This window comes from Pelodiscus sinensis, chromosome 2, assembly GCF_049634645.1.
Source record: "Pelodiscus sinensis isolate JC-2024 chromosome 2, ASM4963464v1, whole genome shotgun sequence".
Classification (NCBI taxonomy): Eukaryota; Metazoa; Chordata; order Testudines; family Trionychidae; genus Pelodiscus; species Pelodiscus sinensis.
The window spans coordinates 77,848,773-77,875,333 of record NC_134712.1 but is presented as its reverse complement, the minus strand read 5'-3'; the positions used below and the strand labels follow the sequence as shown (position 1 = coordinate 77,875,333).

General features: G+C 42.8%; 1 protein-coding gene across 3 annotated transcripts in view; it reads left to right on the top strand.

The window, feature by feature from the left end:
- Positions 1 to 624: 624 nt before the first annotated feature.
- RMC1 (regulator of MON1-CCZ1) overlaps positions 625 to 26,561 on the top strand; it is a 34,392-nt gene continuing 8,455 nt past the window's right edge. The window contains exons 1-10 of one of the 3 annotated variants that reach the window (XM_006117205.3): positions 628 to 884; positions 5,325 to 5,401; positions 7,783 to 7,867; positions 8,396 to 8,452; positions 11,634 to 11,720; positions 17,792 to 17,932; positions 20,829 to 20,932; positions 22,239 to 22,328; positions 22,423 to 22,528; positions 26,114 to 26,225. In XM_006117205.3, the coding sequence (XP_006117267.1) occupies positions 786 to 884; positions 5,325 to 5,401; positions 7,783 to 7,867; positions 8,396 to 8,452; positions 11,634 to 11,720; positions 17,792 to 17,932; positions 20,829 to 20,932; positions 22,239 to 22,328; positions 22,423 to 22,528; positions 26,114 to 26,225 (958 nt within the window). In that variant the 5' untranslated portion in view covers positions 628 to 785. Of the gene's footprint in view, positions 885 to 5,324; positions 5,402 to 7,782; positions 7,868 to 8,395; positions 8,453 to 11,633; positions 11,721 to 17,791; positions 17,933 to 20,828; positions 20,933 to 22,238; positions 22,329 to 22,422; positions 22,529 to 26,113; positions 26,226 to 26,561 lie in introns of all 3 variants that reach the window. The other 2 variants (XM_075920864.1, XM_075920865.1) reach the window with 2 other exon arrangements.

Sequence of the window (26,561 nt, the reverse complement as noted above, 5' to 3'; positions counted from 1 at the left end):
GCATGTAAGACCAGAAAGATCTGACTCTGTAGAGGGGCAGAACAAGGATCCCTCTACCAAAATGTAACAGGTGCAGCAAGAGGCATACTTCTTTTATTTAAAAACAAACCATGTACCGTTTTCCAGACAGTATTATTTTCTGCTGCTTTTTGCAGCTAACTCTCGACAGCCTATTTGTACTGGTTGTGGAATCACTGATGGACAACTGCGTACATCCTGTTTCTAGGATGGGTTTACTTTCTGCAGAAGGACTGGATGTACATGTGTAGTCATTTCTGTACCATTGACACACTGTAAACCCTAACAACAGATGGTCCCCTAGCCCCAGTAGTTCTTAATCTTTGGCTGGGCAGAACGGGCTCTGGAACAAGGCGGAACCCGAAGGCTTCCCCGGACCAGATGGGTCCGCTGCAGCGGCGGGCTGTAAAGGGACAGGAGGAGCCGAGTTCGGCAGGAGCCTGGAGGCCCGAGGCGAGGCGGGCGGGGGGCAGGCGCTCAGGACTCTCAGCGGGAGGGGCGGGGGGAGCTGCGTGGCCAGGGGAAGGACCCGCCCTCGGGCGGCATCGCGCCCCGGACTCGTCGCCTCGTGCCCCGGCCCCCAGGGCGGAGACGGCGCGCGCGCGCGTAAGGAGGGGGGCGGGGTTCCAGTCAGTTCCAGGCTCCCTCCGTCCCGGCCTGTCGGGACCAGCTGTTCCCGGGTCACGTGCCGGAGAAGGGCGCGCGCGCCGGAAGCGGGCGCTGCTGCTGCTGCATCCGTGCCGGGGGGGGGGGTTGCTCGCGCCGCCATGAGCAGCGGCTGTTACCTGGCGCTGTGCGCGCGGCCCGTGCACTTCGAGAAGGCGAATCCCGTCAACTGCGTCTTCTTCGATGAGGCCAACAAGCAGGTGCGAGGCCGGGACCCCTCCCCCCACCCGGCCCGCTGCCCCCGGGAGCCGCCGCTGGCACTAGCCCGGGCGGGGCGGCTCTCGGGCCTGGCGCCGCCCTCACACCTCCCCGGGGCTTTCCTCCAGGTCGGGAGCTGCCCCAGCCTGGCGCCGCGGCCTGCAGCCCCCTGCCGGGCTCGCGCGGGGAAGGCGGGCTTGGCGGAAACCGCCGCCCTGCTGTTCTCCTGACGGGGGGCGTCCTCGCTCCCTTCCGTCCTGGTGCGGAATAAGTTTTGTTACCTGCCCCGAGGCACACGCGGATGTGCGCGTAATCAGCGGGGGCGCGGTGTTTGACTCTCCCCTGGGTGGCCACCCAAAGTGCCCAGCTTGCAGGGAACGCTGCTGAATCGGGCATGCCCATGCCTCTGTGGTAGGGGTGGTGGTGCCACCAGATGTGGTGTCACACCTGGAAAACAGGTGCTGCAGCAGACAAGTAGTGAAACTCCATGTCCCTCTGGGCAGTTCTGGTGTCTGCTCCTTTCCCTACAGGACAGGCCTCTATGTATAATTTGACAGTTGATATAAAAGTTAAAGCTTATTAACAATGATTAGGGCTTTGGAAAAGCTCACTCACCTGTGGTGACTAGGCAATTTAGTGAATAAGGGTGGTGAACATACATATATGCAGTGCAGTTGCAGCCAAGTTGGATCCTAGGATATTAAGCTATGTCTACACTGTACACTAATTTCAAAATAAACTATTCCGGAATAGTAATTCTGAAATAGCTTATTTCAAAATAGCATGTCTGCACTGCAGGGAAGCCTCAAAATTAGTCTGAGGCAGGCTTCCCTGATGTAGATGTGCTATCTCGATTTAGAGCCCCTTATATTTTAGAATAGGTGCTACTCTTCATAGAATGAGGTTTACAGATTTTGGAATAAGCTGTCTGTTATTTTGAAATTATTTCAAAATAGTGGAATGGCCATGTTGATGGTCTAAATGATCACGTAGTTATTTTGGAATAATAGCCATTATTCCGAAATAACTTTGCTGTGTAAACATACTCTTAGAGAGCAGTTCAGTGAGGTAATATATTTTATTTGGCAAACTTCTGTTCTGGAGAGAAAAGCCTTTGAAGAAGATCTTGCTGTCATCTTGAAAGCTTATCTGTCTCACCAATGGAAGTTGGTTCAGTAAAAGATATTTATCCTACTCATGTTGTTTCTGTGATGGTCTAAATGATCAGTTTCTACATGATTTAAGCTTTCTCTTAAAAGAGAAATTAAATTTCCAACTGTGAACTTCACAAGTCATGGCAGAAAATAGGTACTGGTCACTAAACTTTCCATATGCCTCTAACTGCAGCCAGTGTCTTTGCATCTTCTTTTTCATATGGACATCCTGTGCCTCACTCTTCTTACGGAGGCTTTTTATACACTGACCCTCCCACTGTTGATCTAATCTGCATGACTTCAGCTATGAAAATGGCATAGCTGAAGTTTAAATGCTCACCAAGGCATCTTCTGTGTGATAAGTTTGGCAGGGGTTGCTCTTCTAATTATTCTCTTGGCTACTTTTCTTGTCCCACTGAATTACTAGGGTTGATAGGAGAGTGCTTGGAGATCAGTTAATTGCATCTAAGCAGGCATTTCTTACAATATCCATAGACAGTAAGCTGTGTCTAAGCAGACGTGATAAATTGACGGCTGGTGGATCGATTCCTGCAGTGTCAATCCACCACATAGTTGAGACAAGTCCTCAGTGCTCTATCCCAGGCACCTTGTACCTCATTTCTCACTTCTAGTTATAAGTTCTGCATCCTCATCTTTGGTAATAGTGACAAAAGGTTATCCTAATGTCAGCCCAATTAAAAGGAAAAAAAAATTAAAATACCAGCTTTAGAGAATAAAGAAAAGATTAAAAAAATGAAATTAATTAAAGGCATTTTGACTAAGGTAACAATCTTGCAGGATAGGTTAAAATATTATAGTAACGGTGAATTTCCACTTAGGATCTCTGGATATTGTAAGAAACAGGAACTATGTTTCTTTGAGTGGGGGCTGGTGCTACTCGAATAATACATCTTGGAGATTCTTAGGTCTCATTTCCACTTAGGCTTACTAACACATCTATTTAGGGATGTGAAAGGTTAACCTGTTAACTGGTAAGCATCACCCTAAATGAGTAATGTTAACTGGAACTGGTATGTTGTAGGGCTGGAGCAATTCCCCACCCACCCCAGGCAGCGGGCTGCTCTGGCCAGAGCAATCCCTGTCTGTGTCAGGCCCTGCCTGGCCCGGCCGCTCCCCCACCCTACAAAAGGAGTCTGGAAGCAGTAGTACCCCACCCCTCCCTGTGGGGGACCAGCTAGTAGGGATCCCAGTTAGTAGGGATTTTATATCACTAGCATTAATCTTGAAGATGAACATGTACATTCTTAAATGCATGCTCGCTTGATTAATCTGATATCTACCATTTGTACACTTTTAGTTGTTAGTAGATACATTTAAAGATCTGATACTCTAAATTGGGAAGAAAATGGAAATCTGTATCAGAATACATTTCAGATCACAAGGAAGTATTCCAAAGTTTAAAAAAAAATCATGCTTAAAGGATAAATTTGAGAGTATGCACTGCAGATGGTGAAGTCCAGTTATTAAAGGTAAATATTTATAGGCCAATAGTTCTAAGTCTACAACAGTAAACTATTCATTCAAATGAAAAGTTTCATTTGGAGATACATTATCTTTTTTAACTCCATTGTGTTTTGAGTTCAATCATGAGCATTAATCCGTTGAATACTTTTCCCCTCTATCCTTCCATTCACCAAAATAAACTCCAATATTTATCCAGAAAAAATAGTAATAGTTTTTTCCACCATTTTTTAACCTGTATTTGTTTTGGTAATAAACACCAATACATTTCTGGGGAAAATTAAATAACTAAAATGAAGGGTTCTAATTATTACTTAATAGAGGCTTATTGATTTCCTTTCCATTTGACAGACACAACTTTTCAGGCATTTTTTGAAACTTAGAACTAGGTGACTGCATTGCCCTTTTTATATATCCCCTGTATGATCTTTACAAAATGCCTAAATCCCTTGGAGCGCTGTGAACAAATGCCTCTTGTTGTTTAAGGTAATTTTAAATGTTAATTGGTGTGTCTCCTACTGGACTGTTAAAGAAAATATATTTTTCCTTTATTTGTAATTTTTAAGACCACTCTTCACTTCCAAATATGACGTCTGTTGAACACTAAGCTGTCTTACTAGCCTTTACGATGGCGACACCCTTCCAAATATGAACATATGTACATATCTTAGTTTGTGACAGCTCTAAAGTCTCTGCTGTGCTTAGATTTTTATAGCTTCAGCAAAGTCAAGTCTGCAAAAGTGAACAAATATGGTTGTTGTAGTTCAGCATGTGCTGCAGATGTAAAATTAATGAGTTGTAGCTCTCTAAGGACCAAAGACCTGCCAAGTTGACTTCAGATTGCTCTTCGATAAGCTCTGTTGTTCTACTCTGGGGAAGAAGAGTAAGGGAAGTTAACGGTAAAGTTTCTCCCATTGATGTCTTCTCCTTCCTCTAGCCCACGTACGAGAGTGTGAAACTTTGGCCATTAACAGGAGCAGGCACTGGAGCTATTTGTGGATCAGAATGTATCTATTACTTCATCAATTACAACTTGACCAAGTTGCCATTCTTCTGCCTTCTGTTTGATAAACTGAAGAGATTTGGTAGGCCAGCCAAAATAGATTTCAGGAGCTTAAATTTGAAGTGAAATACAAATGTATGAATTAAAATGTTTATTTTGGTGCAAGTTTGTATATATTTTTAAAAGGGTCTAAAGTTGATTTACCTTGTAAAAAAAAGTTAAGTGTCCACACACACACTTGCACCAAAATAATAAAGCCTTTTAAATTCATATGTTTTGCTTTTTTAATGCAAGTGTACATGCAAACCAGCATTTGAGATCTATTTCTAGATCTCAAATTATTGTAATTTTCTTCTGAATCCTCTCTGCTTGTCTACATCCATTTTCCAGTGTGGAGACTGGAACTGGACACCATGTTCCAGTAATGGTCTCTCCAAAGTTGGAGGCAGAGTAATATATTTCTAATTTTATGAGCTATTTTCTTGTTTACACGTCCAGCTGTTGCACTGGACCATTTAGCTACTACGTCTGGAGTTTTTGACAAATGACTTAATCAAAAATTGAATTTAAGACTCCCATAGCAAAAATTCAGCAACACGCTATATTGTATGGTCTCAACCAGTATAGAATTGCTGCTATCTTTTTATATAAGATTATTTCAATGAATTTTCTTTTAGAGCTCTTCGCTTACAAAATGCATGGTTTTGCCGAAATAAGAATTGTTGAGATCATGATATGACCTTGAGTTAGCTTTGAAGTTGTGTCTTAATATATATTTTTTTAAATGCAATATTAACTGTTAGGTTTTTGCTGTTCGATCTGGTGGAGCCACTGGGGTGGTGGTTAAAGGCTTGGAAGACAAAAATCCCATTTCATTCAGGTATGATCAGCAAGGTATTTTCATTTGTGTTCTGTGCTGCTCTAGGATACCATATGTGATATCACAGCTATCTTATACTGTATATATCTCTTGGTTGGACTATAGTTTGTCATATAGATACAATATTTGTGAGGTACTGGAATATCCTGATCTTGTTGCTATGTTTTAAAAAACATATTTTCATTAAATAACAAATACACATGGTAATAAGTATATTCATTGTGATCACTCAGATTTTTTTTACAACAAAAAAAAAAACCTGCATTGAAGAAAGTTATTAATATAACATTATGGTTGAAAATTCAAACATACCCCAAACTTCAGAGTTTAAACCAAACAAACAAAAAAAATGGCTCACATATCAACTATGACTTAGCATAAGTTGAAATTTGGCATAATTGAACATTAGCAGTCAGATGTATTTAAAACACTCAAGGGTCAATTTATGGCTTTTTTTGGGAACCATGATGTTGAATTTACCTACTTGTGCATTTATAGTCCCAAGCCATATTTCCTTAATGTAAATACTGCATTTAATATTTTTGGCTAATATCCAGTGTAGTGTATTTTCTACTGTATGTAACTCAGACCTAGTACATGATGTAATGCAATGATGGGACGTGTAAAGTGATTGCACGCACTGAGCATGGGCACTATGTAACTGACCATGTTCGTTATATACCTCACCCCCATTAACCCAAATTTGTCCCCAGATCTCCCATTCATTTCATACCGCTTAAACCTATAATGTGATTTTATTTTGAAACATTTGCTCAATAAAACTTGTCAATCTGTTCTTATCAGTTTAATATCTTGTCTAATCTAACTACATTTCTGTAAAATAGATGGCGTATTTTGCTAATGCACTTTAAACTTCCATGAGTCACAAATTTTCATGTGCCAATGTGGCAGCAGTAGCCCAAAGAAACTACTTAACTGTGCAGTATCAGTGGAAGAACACTTCTGTGGTTAAAAGCTCTGTCCTTTTCTGACCTTATATTTATGATGTGTTAATAAAAATAAACAAATTTTCCTACTGAATACAACTGCACTCTTAATGTCATTATTAAAGTTTGTGGGTCATACCATGCTGAGAATAGGATTTAAATTCAAAATGTTCTAGACTAGCTGGAGAAATGGTCTGAAGTCAGTAGTAGAAATGTTAGATATTGTTTATTTTAGTAATCGTGTAGCTGCAACAATTTTTAGCAGTTACACAGTTACTAAAATGCTTCCTCCCCTTCCTGGAGGCAGGGCTGGCAGCCAGTGCACTCCTGGCTCCCTGTCTCACTCTCAGTGAGCCCCCAGCACTCCATGGTGCTGCTTCTGTGTCAGAGGAGCAGCATGGGGTGGCAGGTGGGAGCCAGTCTGCAAGGAGAGCCAGTTTAAAAATTAGCACCCCACGTAGACCAGCTCCTGCCTACTGTCTCTATCCACGGGAAGTCTGAGCTCCTTGCGGACACAGGCTGCTCTGGCATCACATGGAGCAGCTTCTGTTGGTGGCAAGCCCACGTCCTCCATGGACAGAAGCCTAAGCTCCCCATAGACTGAGACTGCTCCAGCATCCTGTCTGTCCGCGCCCCCCTCCCCACACACTGCTGCCTCTGATATAGAGGCAGCAGCATGGATATTGGGGCAAGGAGCAGGTGGCTCTGCGGGATCCAGTGCTTGTGGGGAGCTGGCTTTTAAGTCAGCTCCCATCTGCCCCCTTTCTCCTGCACTGCTCTGTCTGTGGGAGGCAGTGAGGTGGGGGTGGGGCGGCAGGCTGCTCTGTAGGAACTGGCATGTGGGAGTTAAAAGCTGGCTCCCCGCAGCCACTAGCTCCTGCCTCCCCTCTTCTCCTCTCCCCGCCCCCTCTCTTATCTGTTAATCTTGTAAATGAGTAAATGGTAACATCCCTAGTAAATAGGATGAAATACAATCAGGACAAATGCAAAGTACTTCACTTAGGAAGAAACAATCAGTTTCTCAAATAACAAAATGAGCAATGGCTGTCTAGGAAAGAGTATGCAGAAAGGCATCTGGAGATTACAGTATATCACAAGTTAAATATGAGTCATCAGTATCACAATGTTGCAAAAAAAGCAAACATTAGCAGGAGTGTTGTAAGTAAGATATGAGAAATAATTCTTTACTCTGATAAGGCTTCAAATGGAGTACTGTGTCCAATTCTGGGTTCTGTATTTCAGAAAAGAAGTGGACAAATTAGAGAGAGTCCAGAAGAGAGCATAAAAATGATTAAAGGTCTAGAAAATGTGGCAATGAGGAAAGATTGAAAAAAATTGGATTTGTTTTGTCTCCGGAAAAGAGCAAGGGGGGGTTGGGACACTTTGAAGTATACAAAGGAAGAGAGTGAAAAATTTCTCTAATGCTTTTTGTAGAATGGAAGACAAAGGGGAAGTGAAATGCATCAAGTTTTCCTTGGGGAACAAGATATTGGCTGTTCAGAGAACCTCAAAGAGTGTGGTAAGAAATTTTGCTACTAACACAGGGAGCTGGAATTAGGACTCTGGCTGATCTCTGCCATACAAGTTAAAAGAGTTCCTCTGTTTGACAACAGAAGTAATAATTCCCTGACCCCTTCAGGCTCTGTCACAGAAGAGATCACTATCTTTACACTCTGATGTACAAAAAGCCAGTTTGTTTCTTAAAATCTGGTGACATCTGTGGACAGTTGTTCTTGCTGTCCACTCTTGAGAGGGACAAACCCTTCAGGATAAGCATTAGACAATTCTGAACTGAAATTTATTACCTAGCTCTTCCAGGACTACTTTTTTTTTAGCCTTATAAGTGCAAACTCTTAAAAAATGAAAATGGATTTCTTAGAATTAGCTAGGAGATAGGATTATTTCTCCAAATAAAAGAGCATTGTAATGTTTTACACTAGTATATCTAATCCAAAATAGATAGCTGGTAAACTTACTCAGTTTCTGGTTTGTGCTCATCAGATTAAGTGCTTCATAGTTGCTAATGTTCTAATATTACCTATTTCAGGACTTTCTGAACTTTATTCCAGATAGCCCTCAACTAGAATATACACAAGAATGCAAGGTATGTTGTGAATTTTCCCTGGGCACTTCTTTATATTGAACACTGCGTACAGATGTGGTCACCTCATCTCAAAAAAAGATAAATTGGCATTGGAAAAGGGTCAGAAAAGGGGAACAGAAATGATCAGGGGTTTGGAACAGGTTCTATATGAAGAGAGATTTAAAAAGTCTGGAACTTTTCATCTTAGAAAAGAGGAGACTAAGAGGGGATTTAACTGAGATTTATAAAATCATGACTGGTGTAGAAAAAGTGAATAAAGATAAGTTACTTACTTGTTCCCATAACATAATAACTAGGATCTGGATTTCTAATACTCCTGTCATCTGAAGAGGTGGGTTGTGCCCACGAAAGCTTATGTTTTGTTAGTCTTTAAGGTGCTGCTAGACTATTTGGGTTTTTTAAAGTTTTTCCTGTTACTAACTCGGTGGCTACTCTGAAGCATAAGAACTAGGGGTCATCAAATGAAATTAATAGGTAGCAGGTTTAAAACAAATAAAAGGAAACATTTCTTCACACAGAACACAGTCAGCTTGTGGAACTCCTTGACAGAGGAGGTTGTGAAGACCAGGATTTTAACAGGGTTCAAGAAAGAACTAGATAAATTCATGGAGATTAGGTCCATCAATGGCAGTTCACCAGGATGGGTAGGAATAGTGTCCCTGGCTTCTGTCAGAGTTTGGGAATGGGAGCCAGGAGAAGGATTGCTTGATGATTCCCTATTATGCTCACTCCCTCTGGGGCATCTGACATTGTCTACTGTCAGAAGACAATATACTGGGCTAAATAGACCTTTGGGCTGATCCACTTTGGCCATTCTTTTGGTCTTTAGTTTAAATGAAGTGCTAATATGAAGCTGGCTATTTTGTATATATTCTTTGAACCATTGATGCACATGAATATTGACAGGAGTGAAGTGAGGTCCAGACAGCATGTTCTGTTCTTAGTAGCATCTGAGTTTCAGAAGTTAATTCCCTAGTACATTTTTTTTTCTACACATGTAATCAAAACCTGTGTGGGCTAGGGATGTTAACGGGTAAGCATAGTGGTAAGCCTGAGGTTTACTGGTTAATCGGCCCTTACTGGCTAATTGCCAGTGAACTCTGACAAGCAGCATTGAGAACGGTGGTGGGACACTGTGGCTGCGGCTACAATAGGGCCAGCAGTGGGACTTAAGTCAAAATGGCCAACTAGTTAAATGTTATCATTTAACTGATTAACCGTTTTAACATTCCCAGTGTGGGCTGCCAGTATAGGCAGGACTTTTAGACTTTCAGTACAAAAAGCATAAACCCTCCATTGCTTGATTTTAAAGGACTAATGTCAGAGATTGACTTTGGTGGATGTTGGAGTAGGCTCTCTTACGTCCTTTAGCAGGAAGCAGAAATGCTCCACAAACTTTTTATATGAACCTCTAGCTGCTAGAATGGAGGAGAGGACTACACATTCCTACTGTACAGGACCATATACTGCAAGATGGTGAGTGTACCTTAGCTCTGACGTGAGTGGAAATAGAGGATGCTCAGTACCTTGCAGGGTTGGCTCCTCATTTTTCATTTGACTGCCTCAAAATACAATTTCTCTTTCCATTTAGTGCGTCCCTCTGCATTTCAATTCTAATGGAAGTGTTTAATAGTTTTTGTTTTTGTTAGCATACTTAGTGGCAATATGACTCAAACTGGTAACATTTTACAGTTACAGTGGAGTCTGGATTAACCGACACCTGGTAATCCAACACTCCGCTTTATCAAAGTCCCCGGGAGCTGCAGGGTCGGATACTTGCTGCCCCGTCGCTCTCTAGGAGCAGCTGCTGCCTCTCCTGCCGGGGATGAAGCGGCCCCGGCAGGAGCGGCAGCAGCTTCTCCTAGAGAGCAACGGAACAGCTGATGCCGCTCCTGCGGGGGACGTCCCCGGCAGGAGCAGCATCAGCTGTACCGTTGCTCTCTATAGTAGAGTCCGTATCATCCGACATATTTGGTAATCCGACCATGTGTCGGTCCCGTTTAGGTCGGATGATAGGGATTCTACTGTATTATGATTGAATGGGCTTAGCTCTTAGAAGCTATTGTTTTAGAACTTGCACTAGTTGTCCCCTTAGTGGTGGGTATTGGAAACAGGAAATTGCTAGCGTATTGGTAATGCTAAATAGGGATATAAATGGGTGAGGTTTACTGGTGCTGGTTAACTGGTAGGGGCTGGAGCGGTGCCCCAAGCTGCTTCGGCTGCCTGGAGCAGCTCCTCTCTGTGGCAGGAGCAGGGCCAGCAGGGGATTTCGAGGGAGGTGTCTCTTCATGATGCATTTGCTGGCCCTGCAGCAATGAAGCTTCCCTGGGAGCAGGGCTGGCAGTCTCTGCTGCCTTGTTCCCAGGGAGGCTTTGCTGTAGACTCTGCAGTATAATTTTACCCTGGGAACAGGGCTCGTAGCAGTATTAAAAGAGCCAGCAGTGAAGCCTCCCCAGGAGCAGGGCTGGCAGCTAAACACTAGCATTTTTAGCAGTTACAGTTACATTTTTAAACAACTTTTTATATCCCCAAAGCTAAGTCACTTTAGTATTATGATCAGCTAGCTAATATGAATTAGAGGAGTGTAGGTGGTTGTTTCTCTCAATCCTATTACTTGGAAACTATTATCCATATTACTCAGACCACCACTATGTTTGGCTCTAATGGACATGAAAGCTGAATTTCATCTTTCCTACAAGTTGACCCTCAATTAAGGTTGTGAGGATAAGAGAATGACAGAAATACTCTTTTTTTTTTTTAAGTACCTTTGCTGTGTCTTTTACAGATTTTTACCAAAAATAGGATTTCAGTACCTTTAAGTGTAAGATCATCTCTTCATAATAGCTTTCCAATATTAATAATGAAAGAATGGCTCAGCGTGACATCCATGTGTTACTCTGTGACTGTGCAAGAAGATGAGCAAAATATCAATAGATAGGACGAAGAAGTATTTTAGGCCGGACTGAGTATTTTAATATACATGTTGTTATGATTTGGTACCTTTCATGACAGCACTTCCTGCAGTTCGACCAGTAGTAGCAGACAAAACCAATATCAGGCAAACCAAACTTGAAATGTACTAGGACAGATGCAGTTTCCCACACTCTTCACTCAAATGTTATATGTTTATGTATATGGTTATTAATTTCTACTAAAAACTGTTTATATCTTTTAATTAAAGACAAAGAATGCCAACATTTTAGGATTTTGCTGGACAAGTTCTACAGAAATTGTTTTCATAACAGATCAAGGAATTGAATTCTATCAGGTAATCCAAATAATTGTCTTTTAAAATGCTGTTTAGTGCATAAATGTCTTAATTGGCTTGTAGTCCGTGATTGTAGGACCGCTTGGGAATAGTGACCATAATATAATAACATTCAACATTCCTGTGGTGGGAAGAACACCTCAGCAGTCCAGCACCCTGGCATTTAATTTCAAAAAGGGGAATTACACAAAAATGAGGAGGTTAGTTAAACAGAAATTAAAAGGCACAGTGACTAGAGCCAAATCCCTGAAAGCTGCATGGAAACTTTTTAAAGACACCATAATAGAGGCCCAACTTAAATGTATACCCCCAATTAAAAAACATAGCAAGAGACCTAAAAAAGAGTCACCGTGGCTTAACCACCATGTAAAAGAAGCAGTGAGGGACAAAAAGGTATCTTTTAAGAAGTGGAAGTGGAAGTCCAATCCTAGTGAGATAAATAGAAAGGAACATAAACACTGTCAAATCAAGTGTAAAAATGTAATAAGAAAAGCAAAAAAAGATTTTGAGGAACAGCTAGCCAAAAACTCAAAAAGAAATAACAAAATGTTTAAGTACATTAAAAGCAGGAAGCCTGCTAAAAAACCTGAGGGTCCCCTAGATGATCGAGCTATAAAAGGAGCAATCAGGGACGATAAAGCCATTGAGGAGCAACTAAATGATTTCTTTGCTTCAGTCTTCACGGCTGAGGACGTTGGGGTGATTGATCTGAGGAACTGTCCCGGATTGAAGTGTCATTAGAGGAGATTTTGGAACAAATGGAAAAACTTAATGTGAACAAATCTCTGGGACTGGATGGCATTCATCCAAGGGTTCTAAAAGAACTCAAATGGGAAATTGCTGAACTATTATCTGTGGTTTGTAACCTATCCTTTAAATCGGCTTCCGTACCTAATGACTGGAAGGTAGCCAACGTGACACCAATATTTAAAAAGGGCTCTAGAGGCGATCCTGGCAATTACAGACTGGTAAGTCTAACTTCAGTACTGGGCAAATTAGTCGAAACAATAGTAAAGAATAAAATTGTGAAGCATGTAGAAGAACAGAATTTGTTGGACAAAAGTCAGCATGCTTTCTGTAAAGGGAAATCCTGTCTTACTAATCTGTTAGAGTTCTTTGAAGGGGTTAACAAACATGCAGATAAGGGGGATCCAGTAGATATAGTATACAGGCAGTCCCCGGGTTACGTACAAGATAGGGACGTAGGTTTGTTCTTAAGTTGAATCTGTATGTAAGTCGGAACTGGCGTCCAGATTCAGCCGCTGCTGAAACTGACCAGTAGCTGACTACAGGAAGCCCGAGGCAGAGTTGCTCTGCCCCGGGCTTCCTGGAATCAGCCGCTGATCAGTTTCAACAGGCTGAATCTGGACGCCAGTTCTGACTTACATACAGATTCAACTTAAGAACCCCAGGCGTCCCCAAGTCAGCTGCTGCTGAAACTGATCAGCGGCTGATTCCAGGAAGCCCAGGGCAGAGCAACTCTGCCTCGGGCTTCCTGTAGTCAGCGCTGGTCAGTTTCAGCAGCGGCTGACTTGGGGACGCCTGGGGCAGAGCAGCTGGGGTGCTGCTGGGTTGCTCCAGTAGCGCCACTCCTCGGCGCTACTGAACCAACCCAGCAGCACCCCAGCTGCTCTGCCCCAGGTGTCCTAATTCAGCCGCTGCTGAAACTGACCAGCAGCAGCTGAATCAGGATGCCTGGGGCAGAGCAGCTGGGGTGCTGCTGGGTTGGTCCAGTAGAGCCCAGAGCGGCGCTGGGGGACCAACCGGCAGTGCCCCAGCCTCTCCACCACAGGCGTCCGGAGAAAAGCCTGGTCTGCTGGGGGGGGGTGGGGGGGCGTACTAGCTGTTGTGCCCCCCCCCCCCCAGCAGACCAGGGAGACCAGCAGACCAGGGAGATGCGGAGCAAAGCCGTGGGCAGCGGGACAGCCCAGACGCACCGCGGCTGTCCCGCTGCCGGCGTCCTCAGAGGCTTTGCTCCCCGTCTCCCTGGTCTGCTGGCCTCCAGCAGACCAGGGAGACGCGGAGCAAACCCTGTTCGTAACTGCGGATCCGACATAAGTCGGATCCGCATAACTCGGGGACTGCCTGTACTTGGATTTTCAGAAAGCCTTTGACAAGGTCCCTCACCAAAGGCTCTTGTGTAAATTACATAGCCATAGGATAAGATGGAAGGTCCTTTCTTGGATTGAGAACAGGAAACAAAAGCTAGGAATAAATGGTAAATTTTCAGATTGGACAGGGGTAACTAGTGGTGTCCCTCAAGGGTCAGTCCTGGGACCAGTCCTTTTCAACTTATTCATAAATGATCTGGAGAAAGGGGTAAGCAGTGAGGTAAAGTTTGCAGATGATACAAAACTGTTTAGGATAGTTAAGACAGAAGCAGACTGTGAGGGACTCCAAGAAGATCTCACCAAACTGAGTGATTGGGCAACAAATGGCAAATGAAATTTAATGTGGATAAATGTAAAGTAATGCACACTGGGAAAAATAACCCCAACTATACGTACAGTATGATGGGGACTAATTTGGCTACGACAAATCAGGAAAGAGATCTTGGAGTTATTGTGGACAGTTCTCTGAAAACTTCCACGCAGTGTGCAGCGGCGGTCAAAAAGGCAAATAGGATGCTAGGAATTATTAGGAAAGGGATATAAAATAAGACTTAGAATATCTTACTGCCCCTGTATAAAACTATGGTACGCCCACATCTTGACTACTGTGTACAGATGTGGTCTCCTCACCTCAAAAAAGATATTTTGGCCTTGGAAAGGGTTCAGAAAAGGGCAACTAAAATGATTAGGGGTTTGGAACGGGTCCCATATGAGGAGAGGTTAAAGCGACTGGGACTTTTCAGTTTAAAAAAGAGGAGACTGAGGGGGGATATGATAGAGGTCTATAAAATCATGAGTGGTGTGGAGAGGGCGAATAAAGAAAAGTTTATTTATTAATTCCCATAATAGAAGAACTAGAGGACACCAAATGAAATTAATGGGTAGCAGGTTTAAAACTAATAAAAGAAAGTTCTTCTTCACACAGCGTGTAGTCAACCTGTGGAACTCCTTGCCAGAGGAGGCTGGGAAGGCTAGGACTATAACAGAGTTTAAAGAGAAGCTAGATAATTTCATGGCGGTTAGGACCATAAAAGGCTATTAGCCAGGGGATAAAATGGTGTCCTTGGCCTCTGTTTGTCAGAGGCTGGAGAGAGATGGCAGGAGACAAATCGCTTGATCATTGTCTTCGGTCCACCCTTTCTGGGACACCTGGTGCTGGCCACTGTCAACAGACAGTTTACTGGGCTAGAAGGACCTTTGGTCTGACCCAGTACGGCCATTCTTATGTTCTTATTGAATTTTTTTACCTCTAGCCCTGAATTATTTAATATGATTTTACAAGGAAACTGACACCTAGAGATAAGGAGTAAGTGAATATTTTATTTTGGAGAATTTTTTGATGTGTTTCTCTTTGAGTGCTAAGTGCAGTTTTTTTGGACATTGTGTATGTTGTGGTTTTATGGTCACAATAATCTATTTATGCAATTAAGGGAAAATATACTCCAATGACAAGGATCTACTCAATAGATATGGCTGAATAAACGTCTTTAATTCTAGTGAAATTAATATAAATGTTAGCAAACTTGAAATTTTTTATTTATGCAAAGTAAAGCAATATATTTTAGAGTAGGGAAGTTAACATGTAGTTATTTACATGATTAACTGATAAGCTTGGGCTTATCAGTTAACCCTAATGACTACATATGTGCACACACACAACCCTTGCTGCCTCTGTATCAGAGGCAGCACGGGGGGGAGGGGGGGAACAGGGGGAGGCGGAAACGGGACAGGTGGGAGCCCAGTCCCTGTGGGAGCCAGCTCTCCAAGTGTGCCAGCTCCACAGAGCTGCCTGCCTCTCCATGCTGCCTCCCACAGAGGCAGTGGGAGGGAGGCAGTTGTGAGACAATGCTCAAGAAATAGAGGCAGCAGTGTGTGTGTTTGTATTTGGGTGGGGGGGGGGGGCTGGGCAGGCAGGAGATGGTACACGCAGGAAGCTGGCTTTCAAGCTGGCTCCCTGCATGTATTGGTTCCCACAGAGTCGCGTGCTTCCCCTCCTTGCTGCCTCTGATAAAGAGGCAGCAGCATGGGGCAGGTAGGAGTCAATGCTCGTGTGGAGCCAACTTAAAAGCTTCCCAAGAGCACTGGCTCCTGCCTACTCTCCGCCTCCCCACTATGTGTAAATGTGCAATCTCTTAAAAAAAAAATCCAGCAGTTACATGCTTACCCAAATACACGTTCGTTAACATCCCCATTTTAGAGTACACAAATTCAGTGCTAAGGTTAACAGAATTAATGCCCCATAGCTAATACCATGCCACACCTGCCAATCCCTAACATGTCCAATATACCACCTTAAACCCATCTCATCCTAAGTTCCCTAACTGCTGAATTCTTCTCAAGCTTTTGTATTTGTGTCCTCTTGGAGTCACATACTGGATAAACGTTCTTCCTTTTAGTGACTAGATGAAAATACCAATGGAGTGTGTTGTTAAGGCAGTGATGGAATTTATTAAAAATTAAAAATCCATAGAATAAAGCTATGGACATTGGACTGCAGAAATAAAACCATCTGTTCTCTCACTTAAGTGAGGTAGCATTTATACTAAGAGTCTACTCATGTGAAGCAAGTTGTGGGATTCCAGCCCACTATCATGAGAATTTTGGAGTAGGGACTGTTTTCTATATGTACAGCATAAGGTGGATTGATTAAAATCAGTAATTTTAAAGATTTAAATCAGCAATCAGGGAACCTGGATTTAAATAATTGATTTTAATCTTTATTTTGTGTTTACACTACTTAGAATCTCTCTTTAGAAAAATAACTTTCTCATTGATTGCTATAGCTGTTAAAACTAAACTGTGAATATGCTATTGACTGTAATCTTTCCACTAAATTGGTAACCAGGGGGCTATTATGTTTATATGCATTTATTTAAGCAGTTATACAGCTTAACATACCTTTTTTTCTGATTCTTATTTTCGCAAATGACACACTACTTTTTTACTCATTTTGTTAAGTTGCATTTGGATGGAAATTGGAATTGCATTAAAATGCGCAACAGTGTAAAATTAATTTTATTTAATAAAACCATCTTAAGCGTTATATACATAAGACATATAAGCTTATCAAAACACATTTTCATTTAAAACGGATTTATTGCACAAATGAAGTATTAACTATAGTTTAGTAAATTGACAGATTGTTTCTAATTATCACAGGCCAGATTTTCAAAAGTATTTAGGTGCCTAAAGATAGAGATATGTGCTTAGTGGGTTTTTCCAAAGCACCATGGGAGTTAGGTACCTAACCTGCTTAGCTGCCTAGAGGAATTTTCAAAAATGCCTATGTATGTCTTCAGGTGCTTTAAAAGTGTATGAATATCTGGTCCCATGCATGTCTGATAGAGTTTAGAACTGATAGAGCTCATCTTTTCCCAACTGTATTTTTTTAATCCATACTTAATGTTAGATAAAAAGCTTTTCTTCTTTCTTTCAACTCCCAATCAGTTTCTCAATTTTGAATGAGCTAGTCCAAATGAAAAAAATAGTTTCTCTCCACCTGTTGTCTAAACTGAAACCAAAAACAAGATGGAAGCTTTTTGCACAACAGAAACTGAAAGTATTTGTGTTAGGAAAAAATGTAAATATCAGCATTTGTTGCATTTTAAAGACTGAAAAAAACTTTTTGCAATATATGACATGGGCATATTTGTAAATGTTGAGTTGACCTTAAAAGAAAAGATGTATTTCCCCAATCCTGCTATAAATAAATAAGCATGACCCTTTAATGCCTTTAGGGCTCATTGCTGCATATCGATTTAAATAGGTTTTAAAAGATAGTAAGTTTAGGCTTTAACATAGAGTATCATAAATTAAAACTCAATGAGATTTATTTTCAAAAAGAAAAATGAATCTCTTTTTATTTAAGAAATCATCAATATTTAGCCATCTTGGTGGGGCACCTAGTTCAGCTGCAAGCCAGTACTGGAATAGTAAGGTGCTAGTACTTTGTGTCTTTAGGTATTACCAGAGAAGCGAAGTTTGAAACTGGTGAAAAATCAGAATATTAATGTAAACTGGTACATGTATTGTCCAGAGAGTGCCGTCATTTTGTTGTCGACTACAGTACTTGGCAACGTTCTCCAGCCATTCTATTTCAAGGTAAGGGGGACGTTCCCATTCCTAAATTTCGTATGATACATTGATTTTTCAGGTGACTGTCTTGTTCTTCCTTCACATCACATATCAGTCTTTTATATTTTTAGTTCATTCCTAGATGTGTAATGTATTCAGTGCCTCATACATACAAACAAAAATAAGCAAGCAAAATGAAAATCTACATGACAATCTTTCTCCTATGAGTTGAGAAGGAAGAAATTTCTATTCCTATATACTTATGAGACATTAGATGGACTTCCCTTCAGAAGGAGGTGTATTAAGATGATTCTGGATAGCTGACATTAGAGGAGTAAAGCAGCAAAAGAAAAAAAAAATCAATTACAGTAAAACTCCGATGGTCCGGCATCTGACGGTCCGGCACTCCTGATGGTCCGGCACCATCAGGAACCCGGAAGTGCTCTGGGCAGCCGGACCATTGGAGCTGCTCTGCCCCCAGCTTCCCCGATTCAGCCGCTGCTAAAACTGACCAGCGCTGAATCCGGGAAGCAGGGGGCAGAACAGCTGGAGTGCTGCCGGATAGGTCCAGTAGCGCTGCCCCTCGGGGCTGCGGGACCAACCCAGCAGCACCCCAGCTGTCCCGTATTCAGCTGCTGCTGAAATTGACCAGCGGCTGACTCCAGGAAGCCCGAGACAGAACTGCTCTGCCCCAGCTTCCTGGAATCAGCCACTGGTCAGTTTCAGCAGCAGCTGACTTTGGTACACCTGGGACAGAGCAACTGGGGTGCTGCTGGGTTGGTCCCCGCAGCGCAGAGGTTTGGCGCTACCAGACCAACCCAGCAGCACCCCAGCTACTCTGTCCCAGGCGTCCCGATTCAGCCGCTGCTGCAACTGAGCAGGGCTGACTCCAGGAAGCCCAGGGCAGAGCAGCTCTGCCTCTGGCTTTCTGGAGTCAGCCACTGATCAGTATCAGCAGCGGCTGACTTGGGGACACCTGGGGCAGAGCAGCTGGGGTGCTGCTGGGTTGGTCCAGTAGTGCCGAGGAGCGGTGCTGCGGGACCAACCCGTCAGCACCACAGCTGCTCTGCCCCAGGCGTCCCCAAGAGCAGCTGGGGTGCTGACGGGTTGGTCTCGCGGCGCCAAGGGTCGGCGCTGCTGGGTTGGTCCGGTAGCGCCGACCCTTGGCGCCGCGAGACCAACCCGTCAGCACCCCAGCTGCTCTGCTGCAGGCCTCCCCGATTCAGCCGCTGCTGAAACTGACCAGCAGCGGCTGAATCGGGGACTCCTGGGGCAGAGCCGGACTATCAGAAGGGAGGGCTACGAGGGGGTCTGGGGTAGCATCCCCCCACCCCACCCCAGACCCCTCATAGCCCCCCCCCCCTTCTGATAGTCTGGCATATCTGATAATCCGGCACCCCCTGGGTCCTAAAGGTGCCGGATTATCGGAAGTTTACTGTATATATATATTTTGGTGACACAGTGACCAATGTTATCTTTTCCATTCATGTGTGGATTTTTCCGTTCATGTGCAGAGTGCATTTTCTATGTCCTGAGGCTTGTGTGAATGTGCAGACCAGTAGAACAAAAGCTAGCTGTGGGTGCTCTGTTAATCAGCTAGACAACATTTGAATCTCTCAGTAGCTGCACAACTTACAGGGAACACTGACAGTGACTGTGATGCTATCTTTCCAGAAATGTCCCTTTCCATTAAATATATTTAAAACACAACTTGTAAATCTAACCCCAGTAGCAACTGCAGTAGCCTAAGCCTTCAATTTCTGCAGAAGTGATCTTTCATTTAAAGGAAAAACTAAGTGTATAATACTTGTGCTTTTAACAGTAACCTTGCAAATGTGAATGAGTGCATTGTTCTTATCTTTAGCCTATGGAGACAACTGCACAGTTGTTCCCAAGCATCACTAGTGGCACAATTTTGTGATGCTTGGGGGAAAAAATTGTTACTTCTGCAGCTGCTGTTTCAAATCCTTTAGTCAGCATCTCAGTCTCACGAGAATCAAACCCATTTCATGTTGCTGAGGGTTGAGGAAAACTGACTGAGCTCAGCAACTGGACACTGGAAATATTCATGGTAGAGAGGGATTAGATGGGGATAGAACTGCACAGATCCTTTTTCTTTCCCACCCCGTCTCCAAAGAAGGCATACTTTCTTCTTCCAGTAGTCAGGGAGGAGGTACAATGGGTGTTTCCCATGTATCATGTTTACTGGCTCCAGTTTATATGGAAGGCATCCCCAAGCAGGCTCCTGAGACAGCAGTGTTCCAGGAGTCTTAGCATCTTCCCAACAGGTGGTTGAAGGCTTGGGCTTGTGATCATGGTATTGCCAAGGACCTTGCTTACTAATAGGTATCTGGTGAGTTTTTTCAGTTTCTCATTTAAAATGTTAATATTGTTTTAACTTCCTCAAAAGACCTTTGACAATATAAAATGTGAAAAAAAATTTTCAGGATAGGTCAGATGTAAAACAAAAAGCTTTCATGATCTATGTAAGTTATCCATGCCCACCCCAGAGAGGCTCTGTGTAACTGTTCTCATTAGAGATCTGTGGTGGTCAGCCCCTCTGAAAATCAGGCCATTCTGGTCTAGAATTCCATACTCAACTGTAAATGGGTTTGACTATGATTCTTATATTGGTTTAATTATATTGAAACGGAAGCCTAAGGTCTTATTGACTATAATTGGTGAAGTACAATGTTAAAGTAATAACTCTGCTCTTTATAAAGTGCCTACCAAAACAGGGATTGGGACACACTACAGATAGTAGTAAATAAATAAGTTGATTGCACTAAAATCTTTTCTTTTTGGAACAGTAATCACCCTTTCTCACCACTAGTTGTCATTCATATTATCACAGTGCTTCACAGAACGGAAAGAAGAAACTTTCTTTAGATTAGACTCAGCAGACTTTTTTTTTTTTAAATAGGGAGGAACAATGTCAAAATTATCCAAGTTTGAAATTGAATTACCTGCTGCACCCAAGTCCTCCAAACTCAGCCTTTCCGAACGAGATATTGCTATGGCAACAATGTATGTATCGCTGAATAATCAGTCTTTTCCTTCATTTGAAAAGTGTTAAGAATTTTTTGCAGTGGAAGTCCAGAGGGAGGAGGATGTGGTTCAATAATGGTAAAATGACTGCAGCAATTGAGTCTGCTTTTTTATCTCTTAGCAGAATATTGTTAAAGTGCATAGTACTTGACTGAATGTAAAGGAACCTGAAGAACTCTTATAAAAAGAGAGAACTGATTAGGAGACAGATAAATCTTTATCACTCTAGATTAAGGATGTTAAAGACTAGTCGACTATCAGATAAGCATTTGCTTATTGGATTGTAATGTCAACTAGTCAATTCCCCCTCTCCTTGCTGCCTCTATGAAATAAAGGCAGCAAAAGGGGAGTGGGGGAAGGGGTACTTCAAAATACACTTTGAAACCCCAAGGCGGTAGCTGCACAGCTGATCCTAGGATCAGCTGTGTGGTGGGCTGCCCCTTTAAAACACCACCTCTGCAGTGTGTGGAGATTCAAGGGGCAGCCCTAGAGCCTGGGGTTCCCAGCTGAACCCCGGGTTCCCCTGCTGCTCCTTTGAATTGTGCGGAGGCAGCAGTTTTAAAGGGACAGTGGCCGCACAGCTAATCAGCTGTGCAGCGGCTGCCCCTTTGAAACTGCTGCCTTCTTGCGATTCAGAGGAGCAGGGGAGCCCATAACATGGAGCCCAGGGTCAGCGGGGGGGAGTTCCAAGTCCCTTGCTGACTCCAGGCTCCATGGCTTTGAAATGCACAAGAGCCCACACTGGGGACTCTTGTGCATTTCAAAGTAGGCACCTGCATGCAGCCCAGAGTCAGCGGGACTTTCCACTGGCCCTGGACTGTTCCCCATTCCTACTTTGAAATGTACAAGAGCTCCAGCAGGGTTCTTGTACATTTCAAAGGAGAAATGTGGAAGTGCCTTTCGTTGACTAGTGATGGAAATTCCATCAATTAGTCGACTAATCAATTAATCAATTACCTCCATTTTAACATCTTTACTCTAGATGTAAAACTAAACATTACAGAAGGCTGGTAAATGTACAATAGAGAACAATCTTGTATGGACAGAGCTGGCCTGAATGATAGATATTTGTCACCTTATTTAGATTCTGTAAGCAACTTTACTTATGTGTAACATCACGTGAGTTGCTTATTGAAGGTAAACAATGTGACCAGGACAGACTGAGCAGACACTGTATTCATAGAAAAACCTGCTGTTTTCATTGCAGAAAGAGTCTCCTAGGTACCATTTTTCTGCTAGTACATTCATTTGTTTGATGGATAACATTTTAGTCATGTTTTTTTAGATACGGTCAGCTTTATGTTCTCTATCTGAGGCATCATTCAAGGACTTCCAATAGTACAGGAGCAGAAGTAGTTCTTTATCATTTACCAAGGTAAGTTGTGTTGTTTTTTATGTCTGTAGATATAAATGATCTTGCTGATCAGTGCATGTTTTCTCTGATGATGATGATGATGATGTTTTCATAGGGAAGGCTCCTGTAAGAAGATGCATATATTAAAGTTGAACAGGACAGGAAAGTTTGCATTGAATGTTGTAGATAACTTGGTTGTAGTTCATCATCAGGACACTGAGGTATGATCTGCCTACAGATTATTTATATTTTGTCTTTAAAGTTTGTGCTATATATTCTGGAGGCAATGGCCCATTCCTTCAAATATTTTGCATGTGCTTAGCCTTTTTTAAGTAAAGCTAAGGATGTGTGTAAATATCTTCCAGATCAGGGTGCGAGTTCATAATGCATAGGGGGGAGAAAATCTCACTCCTAACTCTAATGCATTAGAATGAAAATCATAATTCATCTTTTCAGTTTCTCATTCAAAAAAATTGGGGCATAAAAGTGCTTCTTTCAGCATAAGATTTATATCTACAGCTGGAGCAAAGCTAGTACAGCCACTGAAAGCCCTGTCACCCTGTTATTAGAAACTTTGCATTTTAATAATTCACATAGTTTCAGCTAGAAGATCTTCCCACATATGGGAAGAAAATAATAGTTCACGCTTTTAAAAAAAATTTGAAGTCGTGTGTACAAAATAATTTTTCCATTTTGCGTCGGAGCATGTGTTTATAGGATACAATTAAGCTGGTGCAACAGATTTTTATTTTGTAGCATAGTTGGTGTTGAGTACTTTTCAGATTGCAAAACAATTACCATTCTTGCACACTGTCATCTTTGTGGTCTTAACTCTACAAAACGTTCACCTTTTTAGAGGCTGTCTTCAAAAGTGAAGTTTATTTTTAGGAAAGTTTGAGAAGAATCTTACTGCATGTCTTTGAGTTAAGAGAATGGTAAAACTATTTCCGTATTGTGCGTGTTTTCATAAAATACAACTTTTAAACAAAATTGTAGCAAAAATGGCGGACGTTTACAACTCACCATGGTTATGCAGAAGATCATCAAAGGGCAATTATATGGCCAACTCCCACTGAATAAGAGTTGGTACTAAACCGCCCTTTGTGCCTTGAAAATCTATCGCATAGTCCTTTGTTTCCCAACTGCCGGGCCATGCCTTGATGATTGGCTCAGCGGGACTTTGGAACAAGTTCCAGTCTGCCCAGAAACTCCCCTTCTCCTCTCCCTGGGATTGTCTCTTCTACCTGCACCCAGCACCGTGTTGGCTTCTCTGCATGATGCTGTGTTGGTGCGGGGGATGCTGCCTGAGCCCAGGGGTGGGAGGGCCCCCAGAGGCAGGGACTGCATCATGGTGGGTTGCTCGCTAGGTTCCAGCAGCAGCGGATGGGAGTTCTGGGAGCCAGGGCTAGGTTTGGCCCCTGCAGCAGGTAGTAACTTGCAGCCACTGCTCGTGGTGACTCTGGGGCCAGACTCCATCCAGATGCCCAAGTACCAGTGGGGGCTGCTGCTGGGACCCCAGAGTCCTGACTGTAGCTGAGAGAGGGAATCTCCATCAGCACCAGTCTTGCTGCTCCCCAGGAACCTCTCTCAGGGCAGCACCCCAAGCCTGGCCAGCCCCTGTCCCAGTGCAGGAAGGGTAAGAGAGACCCCTGCTCTGCCCTGGGAGTGGTGACCCCAGTGCCCGGGGCTGCTTCCAGAGGAGCTGGCTGTGATTCTTGTCCGGGGCCCAGGGAAGCTGCCGCCAGTTCCCAGCATGTGCGAGGCGGTGGGGTTGGGAGAGGGCAGAAGAGGGGTGGGGGCAGATAAGGGGAGTGAGGGGGAACACAGATGTGTGATGGGGGCAGGAGGAGGATGCAGGAAGTGCTGAAGGGAGGTTGGGGGGATTCAGGGAGACTTATGGAGCGAATGGGGGCAGGGGTGCAATGGAGGGAAATTCTGAGGGGCAGGTCACAGGGAGGGAAAGGAGGGATGCAGGGAAGGGAGGCTGGGGGAAGGTTGTGGGAACAAGAGCAGCATGGCTGGGGAAGGGAGAGACATAGGGCAGGAATTGTACAGGAGGAGACGATGGAGATTACAATGGCAGCTTCCACACCCCGTGGGGCAGAAGTGAGGGAGAGCAAAGGTGACTGGTGGTAGCTCTTGGGGGCACCAGCTCCTATGCCTCAGACAAAATTTCAGTTGCTAAATAGGGTGCCCCACATGCCCCCTGCCCCTCTCTGCACCCCTGCCTCTGCAAGCACCACTCACCCCTGGGGAAGGAGATGCCCCACTCAGCAGCCAGAGGGGAATTCTTTTTGTGAATTTTTTTTAATGTTGTAGAGATCTGCAAACTCTGATCAATCACATATATTGTGTGCATACAGATGCAACTTAAAATAACACGTGACCACTAAAAATTAATTAACATAATAAATATGCAAAAACAATGTTGTCTGCCAAAAGTTTGTGAATGAGTTTGCCGATCTGTGGTATTAAAAAGTTGGGAACCACTGGCATAGTCCTCATTAGACACCCTGCTTGGTTTTGGGAGGAAAAACAACTGGAGATTGCTTGTGATGAGAAGCGATGTAGGTGATTTACTTGTCCCAGAGCTCAATAAAAGCCTGTTCCTGTTTTTGTCATCACTGTACATTCTCACTGATCTGGAAGCTTAGCTAAGCTGCTCCTCTGACAGTTGCTGGAACAGTTGGCATGAGAAATTGTAAACGTCTTCTTGAAAAACACTTTCATTACTGTCTAGTATAAAATACTATGCCATAAAATAGAATATGTGCAGTATGCTGAACCAATGCTCCCTTTGGAGCCTTAACTACTCCCTGAATATTTGGAGCATTTTCTGTGTAATCCTAAAATAAAACAAAATACATCAATACTAATTTAGTTGTAATTACTTTGTAGTATTTGACTGAAATAGAGACTTTAAAGACATATATGCAAGAAGGGCCTGAGTTGAGTATTAAATGCTAAACGTTGGGAATTTCCTGAGACTTGAGTGTCTGACTTCCAAACCTTAATGTTGCATTCAGGCTAGTTTTTAAATTATAGAGCCCTAGTACAGGAAAAGCTCCTAGGCAGATGTGTAATCGTCTGTACATAGTTGTCCAGTTGAAAGCAGAGCTCTTGCAGCATTGGAGTCTCAGTAGTTAATGTGTCCATGAGGAAGTACTGTATATGGTGGCTAGATCTTTACTTGAACAAAAGATCCTAAATGAGTTTCTTCCAGGCAGATTAAAAAGAATTTGCCCCATTAGAAGATGTTGCAGAGCAGGATTTTTAATTGTGGTTTTAGTATAGTATGTTAATTTAACATTTTATACAATGTGTTTATTCTCTGGTACTATCTGGGTCAAGCAGCAAGTGCTGGCGTACACACACGGAAGGCAGACAATACTCAATTTGAATAGGATTCCCTGAAAAGCAAGTTTAAAATGAATGGTATGTAACCTATTCAAATTGAGTATTGAGCGTGAGATGTCTCTAATACAGGTCTCTTACAGAGAATACATTCTCATTTGTGGCAGAATTGCATCATCTGTATTTTTAACTAATAACAAAACTCAAATCTGGCTTTAAAGTTAGTGAAAATCTTGATACGTTACATGGTTCTGTAATAATTTTGAGGAAAACATACTTCTGGTAATTTGAAGCACCTGTAAACCAAGTGGAATAAGTAACAGTTTGTTATAAGAGTGGAGGATGAAATAAATGTAAAAGCATTTGAACATGGATAACTTGTGATGTGCTCTTATATTTGCTTAATATCTTATGGACATAAAAATGAGGGGGAATTTTCTTTTCAATTGTAGACATCTGTAATATTTGATATCAAGCTAAAAGGAGAATTTGATGGGACCGTTACCCTTCATCAACTTGTTCTTCCAGCTCGATCAATACAACCCTATCAGATCCCTGTGGCAGGTAACATTATTAAACACGGTGAACTTTTTTTTCCTGTTGTGGAGGTGAGGGTGAGGATGTGTGTGGCTGTGCAAGGACTTCAACCCAGTCTTCTGAGCCCCAGCTGAATGTCCTAATCACTGGATCACCCTTCTTCTCCTCTTGTGCTTAAACTATGATAAAATGCACAAAAGTAACAATTACTCCTTAAGATAGATATTTATTCACCTACAGTTGTATCTTGAGGTACAATTTAAGTGGTGTATGGGAGTTGTGTTCAGTGTCTGTGAACTATTTGCTTACTTTTAAAATTAAGGTACTGAATTGTTACTGTAGGAGACACACTTGTTAAACTAT